The sequence below is a fragment of the Trichechus manatus genome, unplaced genomic scaffold, assembly GCF_000243295.1.
Source record: "Trichechus manatus latirostris isolate Lorelei unplaced genomic scaffold, TriManLat1.0 scaffold00134, whole genome shotgun sequence".
In the NCBI taxonomy this organism is placed as follows: domain Eukaryota; kingdom Metazoa; phylum Chordata; class Mammalia; order Sirenia; family Trichechidae; genus Trichechus; species Trichechus manatus.
In genome coordinates, this window is record NW_004444070.1 from 5773368 (window position 1) to 5784715 (window position 11348).

Genomic DNA, 11348 nt, shown 5'->3' on the forward strand with positions numbered 1-11348 from the left:
TCCATCTCGTTGAGGGTCTTCCTCTTTTTCGCTGACCCTCTACTTTACCAAGCATGACATCCTTCTCCAGGGACTGGTCCCTCCTGATAACATGTCCAAAGTATGTGAGACGAAGTCTCGCCATCCTTGATTCTGAGGAGCATTCTGGCTGTACTTCTTCCAAGACAGATTTGTTCTCTTGGCAGTTCGTGGTGTATATATATCATACTTACAGCTGCCAAACATAGCCTGCTGTGACTACGGCAGGTCTATGCTGGTCACGGCTGTGCATTTTAAGGTAGAAAGAAAGCACTGTCCTCTTAGGCAGCAAAGGTGCTGTTGGCTCTACCTTTGTAAAAGCCACACTTCACAGCAGAATACCAAGTATAATATAGGTCTGATGTAAGCATTTGTTGGATACATGCCCGTTGGTTTATTAGTTATTTATGTTAGTGAGTCTGGAATGAGGAGTTTATGTTGCCGGATCAATCAAGCTAAGACTTCTTGTTGGAAAGCTACCATGAGACCTGCGTTGGCTGGGTAGATGGCGCACGCTCCTTTGCCTTTGTCTCTCTGGACAAACATCACTTGTGTGCAACTGTTGCTTTCCAGGTGGTTCTGACTCATGGTAACCTTACGTGTAACAGAAGGAAACGTTGCCTGGTCCTGCACCATCTTCATGATCGTTGATAAGTTTGAACCCATTTTGCAGCTATGATGTTAATCCATCCCACTGAGGTTTTCCCTCGTGTTCGCTGACCCTCTACTAGACGTGATCAAATTTCACCAACCTCACTTTGCAGGTGGGTATAGACAAGTTCAGGGGTCACCCACAACAGGCTAGTTAGCACTTTGAACCATTCACTGTCTAGCACTGAGGACAACATTGGCTTTGTAGCTGAAGTTATTGTTCTTCTCTTCCTCAGGTAAAATTATAAGGAGCCATGGAACATCCATGCCCTGACTGGTAAGCAGGCAAATCGAGGAACCTTCACAATTATTTGTAGGTTGAGGGAAGAGTTCTTGTCAAGGTCTTCCCCATCCCAGCTAATTTTTGGTCTCCTTGAGCTACCCAAGAGATAAGTGTTAAAAAAAAAAAAAATCTTCCACGATGACTGGATTATCAATCTTTCCTTATATGTTATTCAATTTTTGTTTTATATGCTTTGGAAGTATCATTAAATTCATGTCGTCGTTGTTGTTGTTGGGTGCCATTGAGTTGGTTCCAACTCATGGTGACCCTATCTATGTAAGACAGAACGAAGCACTGCCCAGTCCTGCGCCATCCTCACAATCTTTGTCATGCTTGAGCCCATTGTTGCAGCCACTGTGTCAATCCATCTTGTTGAGGGTCTTCCTCTTTTTTGCTGACCCTCTATTTTACCGAGGATGATGTCCTTCTCCAGGGACTAATCCCTCCTGATAACATGTCCAAAGTATGTGAGACGAAGCCTCGCCATCCTTGCTTTTAAGGAGCATTCTGGCATAAATTCATACCATTCCATAATTTTCATATTGTCTCTATGGATTGGGATGTTAGTCATTCAGTCATAGCCCTATCTATCTATATCAATGATTTTCGTTTCTATTTTCCTTTGGATGGTGGTACCATTGCTGCAACAGCTCTGTTTTGGTTATTATTGGTGCCATGTGGCGTTCTACATCTTTCTTTTTTTTTTTCAGACTCTGCCATTAGATTTTAGGTGTGCTCTTTAGAAAAAGCATAAGCTGGATTTGAAAATTTTAATCTGAGATTCTGTTTCTTTTAATAACAAAGTCCACCTACACTTACTGTAAATACTAACATAGCTGTTGCCGTTGAGTTAATTCTGACTCACAGCGATCCTATAGGAAGGACAGAGTGGAACTGCCCCATAGGGTTTCTAAAGCTGTAATCTTTACGGAAGCAGACTGTCACATCTTTCTCCCTAGGGGCGGCTGGTGGGTTCTAACTGCCGACTTTTGGTTAGCAGCCAGCGTTTATCCACTGTGCCACCGGGACTCCTATCAAATATTGACAGAACTGAATTTATTTCTACCCATCTTACTTTTTTTCCTTTTTCTTTTTTTGCCCTTCCAGTCTTTAACGGGCTTTATTGAGGCTTTTTAAAAATTTCCTTCCCACGCTCCTATAGGGTCGCTGTGAGTCAGACTCAACTCAATGGCAATGGGTTTCTTTTCCTTCTCCAAGTGGCGTGGAAGCTCTAAGCCATTTTTCCACGTTTTTAATAGTGCATTTGCCCTTAATTATTTTAAACACGATTTTAACTTATCAAAACATGGTGGTTGATCAGCCTGTCTATCCTCCTCCTGAAGAAATCAAAGACAATAGCATGTTTTAACTCCACACCCCTCCCTCCCATCCTCCAGGCAATTACTGCTGAGGTCATCGATTTTACCCCTCCCCAGATTATTATTACATTATTATTTTTGTCAATATATATTTAGCGTTATCAATGCGTTTCTTCTTTTTTTCTTAACCTATTTTCTTACGTCCACTCTTGCCTTGTGGGATAAATTTGCAATTTGCTGAAAAACAAAATTCTCCAGTAGTTCTTCTGTCAAGTGTCTTCTGGTTAATGTATACCCCAAAATGCCCGCAGTCTCTTCTCATTCTTCAATGATACGTTCGCAGAGTATGCAGTTCTCAGCTGATGGTGACCTTTCCCTCAGCACTCTGAAAAGAGTATTCCCTAGTCTTTAGGCATCTACAGAGCCCTGGTGGCACAGTGGTAAACAGCTTGGCTGCTAACCGAAAGGTCGGCAGTTCAAATCCACCAGCTGCTCCTTGGAAACCTCATGGGGCAGTTCTACTCTGTCCTACAGGGTTTCTATGAGTCGGAATCAACTCGACGGCAATGGGTTTTCAGGCATCTATTGGGATATCGAGAAGCTTCTTGCCGGTTTTCTTCCCGTTTTAGGAAACCAGCACTTTAAAGAACTAGAACCAAGTGGGAATGTTTTTTCCTGCCTGAGACTCACCGTGCAATTTCAGTTTGAAAACTCGTGTCTGTCTTCAATTCTGGAAAATTGTTAGCCAGTAAAACTTTGAATATATCCCCTCCTTTAGCCAGTCGAAAGTTGTTGTTAGGTGCCATTGAGTCAGTTCCAACTCACAGCGACCCCGGGTTCAACAGAACGAAACACAGCCCGGTCCTGCGCCATCCTCACAATCGTTGTTACGCTTGAGCCCATTGTTGCAGCCACTGTGTCAATCCATCTCGTTGACCGTCTTCCTCTTTTTCGCTGACCCTCTACTTTACCAATCATGATGTGCTTCTCCAGGGACTGGTCCGTCCTGATAACATGTCCAAAGTATGTGAGATGAAGGCTCTCCATCTTTGCTTCTAAGGAGCACTCTGGTTGTACTTCTTCCAAGACACATTTGTTGATTTTTTTTGGCAGTCCATGATATATTCAACATTCTTTGCCAATGCCATAATTCAAAGGTGTCAATTCTTCTTCGGTCTTCCTTATTCACTGTCCAGCTTTCACATGCATATTGCCATTGAGTCGGACTCATAGAGAACCTCTAAGACAAAGTAGAACTGCCCCGTAGGGTTTCCACGGAGCAGCTGGTGGATTTGAACTGTTGACCTTTTTTGGTTAGCAGCCAAATGCTTAATCAGTTCGCCACCAGGGTTTTCATTCTAATATATCCAGCCTGAAATCCTATTAGGAGTCCTGCTGGCACTGTAGTTGAAGCACTTGGCTGCTAACCGAAAGGTCGACAGTTGGAACCCACCAGCTGCTCCCCGGGAGAAAGATGTGGCAGTCTGCTTCCGTAAAGATTACAGCCTTGGGAACCCTATGGGACGGTTCAACCCTGTCCTACAGGGTCACTGTGAGTTGGAATCAACTCGGCAGCAGTGGGTTTAGTTTTTGGTTTGGGTTTAAATCCTCTAAAATGTAGGATGGAATTTTTCATTCTCTCTTCCCTGTTCCTGGGCTTCTGGCAGAATCACTGCAGTCTCAGCCTAGTGGTCACAAGGCCGTCTTCTCTGTGTCTGCACGTCAGATCTCCCTCTCCTCTCTCTTACCAGGATGGTCATTGGATTTAGGCCCACCGTGTATCCAGGATGACCTCATCTGAGATCCTTAACGAATTAGATTTGCGGAGAACCTATTTCCAAACAAGGTCACATTCTCATATTCCAGGTGGACACGAATTTTTGGGGAAGAGTATTCAACTCACAACAATTCGTTTGTAAAATATGATACTATGTTAATATAAAACTAATTTTATTTAAAAAAAATTCCAGTTTTTGAGTAAGCCGACTCAGACACATTGTATAGTGATAATTGATCAGGAATATCGTTATCTTTATGGAGTCTCTGGGTGGCTTAACTACTAGCTGAAAGGTTGGCAGTTCAAATCCACCCTCCCAGATGTGCCTCGGAAGTAATGCCTGGTGATCTGCTTCTGAAAGGTCAGGGCCTTGAAAACCCTATAGAGCAGTTCTACTTTGCATACGTGGGGTCGTCATAAGTCAGAACGAACCTGACATCTACTAACATCATTATCTCTTCATGTGTTAAGTTGTCGAGAATGTAAGCATTCATTGAAAGCGTCTTTTTTTTTTTTGATTGTTTGTTTTGCCCCAAATACTTTCAGGAATTCCGGTTGACAATATCGCTGTGGTGCTTGTTTGGGAGCACAGATGGGGCAGTTGTGACGAGGAACTCCAGACCCAATATTGTGCTGCTTGTGGCAGATGACCTTGGGGTGGGGGATTTGTGCTGCTACGGTAATAACACAGTGAGGTAAAGATGGACTATACACCACCCTGCTTGTATAGGACAGAACCCCATGTCATGCCATCCTTATCTTTGCCGTTGTAAAGAGGGGTTTAGAGAGGGAAGCTACTTTCTGAAATCTATTATTGTTGTAGTCTGAATTCTCCAGAGGAGCAAAATCAATGAAGTGTATATAGAGAGAAATTCACTTTGAGGAAATGGCTCGTACAATACTGAGGAAATGGTTCACACAATTGTGGGGGCTGGCAAATCTCAAATTTGTAGGTGTGGCGGCAGGCTGGAGACCTCTCCTGGTTCATAGGATTGCGGGAGCTGGTGAATCCAAAGTCTGTAGGTCAGGTGGCAGGCTGGAGACTTCTGCAGGTTTATGTCTCAGGAACTGGAGGTCAGGTAACTGGAAGAGTGCGGGAGGAAGAAAGAGAGAGAGAGAGAGTTGCCAGAACATCCATTTATATACTGGAGGAAGACCACACCTCCAAGGAAACCCCCCTTTCCACTGATAGGCTGGCTGCTTACATCAGATCATATCATGAAAAGTGATTACACTACATTACATTATGGAAAGTGATTACATTATATTCCATTACATTATGGAAAGAGATGACATTACATTATGCTACACTATACTGCACTACATTACATTACATTATATTACAGAAGAGCACCCAGTCCAGTGTCTGCCAAACCACTGCGGATCACAGCCTAGCCAAGGTGACACCTGACATTAACCACCACAGTTATCAACGAGAGCAACAGGAGTCACCCGAGGAAACCTGGGAAATATCAGAAGAGCACTTAGCCTCTACATCTTCTGAGTCCAGAGTTGTTTGTTTGTTTTTATTCAGGGGAAATTCACATGACACAAAACTCACCATTTTAAAGTGTACAATTCAGTGACATTGAGTACATTCACATATTACGCAACCATCACTCTATCTGGTTCCAGAACAATTTCATCACCTCAAAAGGAGACCCCATACACATTAGCAATCACTTCTCATTTCCCCTCTCCCAAGCACTAGGCAACCACTAAGCTACTTTCTGTCTCTGTGGATTTATTAATTCTGATATGGTATATAAACGGTGTCTTACCTATCAAATGCTGCTATAACAGAAATACCAAAAGTGAGTGGCTTTAACAAGCAGAAATTTATTTATTTATTTTCTCACAATTTAGGAGGCTAGAAGTCTGAATTCAGGGCTCCAAGTCTAGGGGAAGGCTCTTTCTCTGTTGGCTCCGGGGGAAGGTCCTTGTCTCTTTCAGCTTCTGTTCCTTGGCTCCTGGGTGATCTTCATGTGGCTTGGCATCTCTCTTCCCCCATCTCTGCTTACTTGCTTGTTGTTTAATCTCTTTTAGATCTCAAAAGACATTGACTTAAGACACAGCCTACACTAATACTGTCTCATTAACATAACAAAGTAAACCCATTCCCAAATGGGATTATAACCACAGGTATAGGGGTTAGGATTTACAACACATATTTTTGAGGGACACAATTCAATCTGTAACAAACGGACTCATACAGTATATGGCCTTTTGTATCTAGCCTCTTTGACTTACTATGATGTTTTCAAGGATCATCCATGTCACTGAATGTATCAGGACTCCATCTCTCTTTATGGTGGATTATTATTCCATGTACGGATGGACCACATGAGTCTAGAGTTTCTAAATGTCTTCATTGAATTCTTTCTAGTGCCTCTGGTACCAGGATCCCCCTTTATCCTCCTACCCCCCTCCTATGCCATCACCAAACAAACTCTGCTCACGTGACAGTATATGGTGTTTCTTAGTGTGTTAGTCTGTTACTGCTGCTGTAACAGAAATACAGGCAGCCCCCAGGTTACAAACGAGGTCCATTCCTCAGTGTGTCTTTAAGTCGAATTTGAAGGTAAGTCAGAACAGGTGCATAAGGTTCTTATTTAGCCTTACTTTAGTGCAAGACGGAAACCCTGGTGGTGTGATGGTTAAAAGATTGGCTACTAACCAAAAGGTTGGCAGTCTGAATCCATCAGGTGCCCCTTAGAAACCTTATGGGCAATTCTACACTGCCCTATAGGGTCACTGTAATTCGGAATTGACTCAAAACATGTTTTTTTGTTGTTGTTAGTGCAAGAAAAGGCTCAGAGTCTTTTTGATGATTTAAAAGCTGCACGTGCAGCAAGTGAAGGTGATTTTGTTGCAGCATTTGTTGTCATCCTGTCAAAGTGAGGGCAAATTTACATAACATCGAAGGGCAAGCATGAGCTGTCCGTAAGTCAGACGTCTGCAACCCGGGGGCTGCCTGTACCAAAGTGGGTGGCTTTAAAGAACATACGTTTACTGTCTCACAGTTCAGGAGGCTAGAAATCTGAGTTCAGGGCACCGGCTCTAGGGGAAGGCTGTTTCTCTGTTGGCTCTGTGGGAAGGTCCTTGTGTCTTTCAGCTTCTGTGACCCTGGTGTTCCTTGGTTCCTTGTCAATCTTCACATGGCGCGTATCTTCCCCTGTTTTGTGCTTGCTTCTGTGTGTCTTACCTGCTCTTCTTATAATACAGAAATGACTAGGTTTAGTACACATCCTACACTGACTTGGCCTCATTAACATAACAAAGAAAACCCTATTCCCAGGATTACATTCATAAGTATAGAGGTTAGGATCCCAACACATATTTTTGATGGCGACACAATTCAATCCCCAGCACTTAGTTTGAATTTAGACAGCAGGTCACAGAGGTTCCTGGGCAGAACAAATGATTTTCACTCCACTACTAACCTAAAGGTTGGCAGTTCAAACCCACCCAGAGGCGCTTCAAAAGAAAGGCCTGGCCATCTACTTCCAAAAAACCAGCCATTGGAAACCCTGTGGAGTGCAGTTCTACTCTGACACACATGGGGGTTGTCACGAGTTGGAATCCACCTGAGGGCAATTGGTTTTGGTTTTATTTTTGTTTAGTAATATTTTCTCACTGGTGAGGAGCGCTCGTGGCGTGGTTAAGGCGATCCACTGCTAACTGAAAAGTTGGTGGTTTGAAACCACCAGCAGCTCTGCAGGAGAAAGATGTGGCACTCTGCTTCCATAGAGATTTACAGCCTTGGAAACCCTATGGGGTCGCTGTGAGTTGGAATTGACTGGACGGCAGTGGATTTGATTTTTTCGGTTTTCTCATTGGTGGCCTGAATTAGTCTGTAATAGCCCATCCAGGGACACTCACTGTTTGGAGCCCTGGTGGCGCAGTGGTTAAGACCTGCAGCCCTTAACCAAAATGCTGGCAATTTGAATCCACCAGCTACTCGTTGGAAACCCTATTGAGGCAGTTCTGCTTTGTCCTACAGGGTCGCTGAGAGTTGGAATTGACTTGACGGCCACAGGTTTGGGGTTTTTTGGGTTAGGTAGAAGGATTGACGTTTGAAAAGGATGTGTTTTAGATCTCTGAGCCCCAGAGGCACTTTGGCCCAAGACAGGGGGGCTTTGAATCTAATTCATTTTGTGGGGAATTAGAACCTCCCCTGCTCCATGTCCCTTCTTCCCGCAGCACACCTAACATCGACCACCTAGCGATCGAAGGAGTGAGGCTCACCCAGCACCTAGCGGCCGCGTCCGTGTGCAGCCCCAGCAGAGCAGCCTTCCCGACGGGCTGGTACCCCATCCGATCAGGTGGGGTGGGAGTCATACAGCAGCATTCCTGTCTGACAAAAATGCTTTCCAGGGGTTGTTTTTTGCAACTCTTCGTAAGAACTCTCAAAAGGTTGTTGAAGGTACGGTGATCCCCGTGAGAGCCGGAACTCGACGGGACCGCCTTGTTTTTCTGGGTCTCACAAGTTTGCTCTCTTTGACAAGGTGCAGCCTTACCATTTTTCTATTGCTCTCTATTTAGTGGAAGATAGTTGAGCGTTCCTTCTCTGACAGGTTTCTGCCTTAAGCAGGTTCCGGCTTTCGCAGGTCTTACCATATTGTAATTCAGATTCAAGTGGGGGTGCTGCTATATACCTGGAGTGCTTAAACAGGTATGCGTCTCTTCAGGTATCATGATACCCACTCACCTGTGTGCACAGAGGAAACCCTGGTGGCGTAGAGGTTAACAGCTACAGCTGCTAACCAAAAAGCTGGCAGTTCAAATCCACCAAGCGCTCCTTGGAAACTCTATGAGGCAGTTCTACTCCGTCCTGTAGGGTCACTATGAGTCAGAATTGACTCGACGGCAATGGGTTTGGTTTTTGTGTGTGTGTGTGCATAGAGAGATCAATTTCGGGTCTGGGAAGCAATATCCCGGATAGCAGAGGCCATATAGTAGCTTTACTCAGAAAAGAAGGGCTAACTGGCTTCTGGGGTTAGGTTAGAAAACAAGAAGGAGCAGTTGAGGAGGAAGTGTGGCTAAGAAAACAGAAAATCAGAGTTGGTACACATTCCCTTAAGGCCTCTAGGTGGCACGAAAGGTTTGTACTAAACTGGTGGCGCCATGGTTAAGAGCTACGGCTGCTAACTGAGAGGTCGGCAGTTCAATCCATCAGCTGCTCCTTGGAAACACTGTTGGGCAGCTCTACTCTGTCCTGTAGGGTCGCTATGAGTCGGAATAGACTCGATGGCAAAGGATTTGGTTTTTGGTGTTTTGGTAACCTAAAGTTTGGCGTCTACAACTCACCCAGGGGCACCACGGAAGAAAGACCTGGCGATCTGCTTCCATAAAGATTTAAACCAAAAAACCCGGCAACAGCTTATATACGTATAGAGTTATTGGACACAAATGATTTGGTGGAAAATACACTGTGAATTTAGGAATGGCCTCTCCCTTTAACCTGAACCGCACCCTCCCCTGGCTCGGCGGATCAGATGGACTGCCCACCAACGAAAACAACTTTTGCCAAGCTGCTGCAACATCGGGGCTACCGCACTGGACTGATCGGTATGGCTCGCGGAAGTCTACACGGACAGTTTCTGGATTACGAACGACTTCCGTTCCTAAATCTGTCTTTAAGTCGAATTTGTACCTAAGTCAGAACAGTTAGAGACAGTTTGTATCTAACGTCAGTTAGTCAAATGTTTGTCTTAGTACATAGTATAGAGTGTACCTTTCTATGCCTAAAAAACATTGAAGAAACACTTCCAGATACACTAAAACGTCTTTAACATAGTAACACAATAATGATAACGTTTTGATATGCTTCGCAAAGTAGCACTCGTTTGTTGTTATGAATCATTGTATGTACCTTGAATTTTTATTATAATAGGTTTTAAGGGGGTTGGTTGCTAACTATGGATTGTATGTAAATTGGACATTGGTAATCTGGTGACTGCCTTTATCTGAACGTGGTCATTCAGCTTCCCTTCCCTTGTGACTCAGCAATTCCAGGGATGCTGGCTGATTTTGTACCAGTTGATTGATCTTTGAGATCAGGCACACAGGGGAGGAATTTAACACACAATGCAGGCCATCCATGCAATGGAACTTTTTTCAGCCATAAAGAGAAATGAAGTTCTGATGCATGCTACGGCATGGATGAACCTTGAAAAATTGTGCTGAGTGAAATAAGTCAAACACAGGAGAACAAATACTGTATGATCCCATTTATATGACATACACAGAATACGGAAATCCGTAGAGCCAGAGAGTAGATTAGTGGTTGCCTAGAGCTTGGTAAGGAAACCCGAGTGGTGTAGCGGTTAAGAGCCATGGCTGCTACCGAAACGTTGGTGGTTCAAATCCGTCAGGCGCTCCTTGGAAACCCTATGGGGCAGTTCTACTCTGTCCTATAGGGTCCCTATGAGTCAGAATCAACTCGATGGCTATGGGTTTTTTTAGACCTTGGTAAAGGAGCCCTGGTGCCTCAACGGTTAAGCACTTGGTTGCTAACTGAAAGCTCAGTGGTAGAAAGACCTGGCGATCTGCTCCCTTAAAACTTACAGCCTAGAAAACGCTATGGGGCAGTTCTACTCCAACAACTGGAGTTGACTCGACGACACAACAACAGCAGGGCTTGGTGGGGAAATGGGCAGTGACTGCTAATGGATTCAGGGTTTCCTTTTTTGGAAATGAGAATGAATGTTCTGGAACTAAATAGAGGTGATGGTTGCACAACACTGTGAAGGTACTCAATGCCACTGAACTGTACACTTGAAAATGTTTAAAAGGACAGATTTTATGTTGTGCGTATTTTACCACACTACCTGTTGCCGTTGAGTCGATTCTGACTCATAGAGACCCTGTGGGACAGAGCAGAACTGCCCCATAGAGTTTCCAAGGCTGTAATCTTTATGGGTCAGTGAAAAAGACGGAGACTCTCAATGAAATGGACTGACACAGCGGCTGCAACAATGGGCTCAAACATGACAAGGATTGGGAGGAGGGTGCAAGACCGGGCAGTGTGTCATTCTGTTGTACACAGGGTCGCTGTGAGTCAGAACTGACTTGACAGAAGCTAACAACAACAACTACAGTCTTTACGGGAGCAGATCATCAGACCTTTCTCCCATGTTGCTGCTGGTGAGTTTGAACAGCGGACATTTTGGTTAGCAGCCGAGTGCTTGAACGTCTCCACTCACTAGTCATTCTCTGTGCTGGGACCATCCTGTGCACTGTAGGGTGTCTAGCAGCATCCCTGGTCTCCACCCACTAGTCATTCTCTGTGGTGGGG

The 11348-nt window shown here is 44.4% G+C and overlaps 1 protein-coding gene across 1 annotated transcript in view; it reads left to right on the forward strand.

Annotated features, from left to right (window-relative positions):
• The window catches only part of LOC101357240 (arylsulfatase H), a 26559-nt gene that overhangs the window by 7362 nt on the left and 7849 nt on the right, over nucleotides 1-11348 (forward strand). Inside the window, 4 exon segments of the mRNA XM_004385205.1 lie at nucleotides 4641-4743; nucleotides 8252-8373; nucleotides 9493-9566; nucleotides 9568-9619. Of these exon segments, the coding sequence (XP_004385262.1) occupies nucleotides 4641-4743; nucleotides 8252-8373; nucleotides 9493-9566; nucleotides 9568-9619 (351 nt within the window).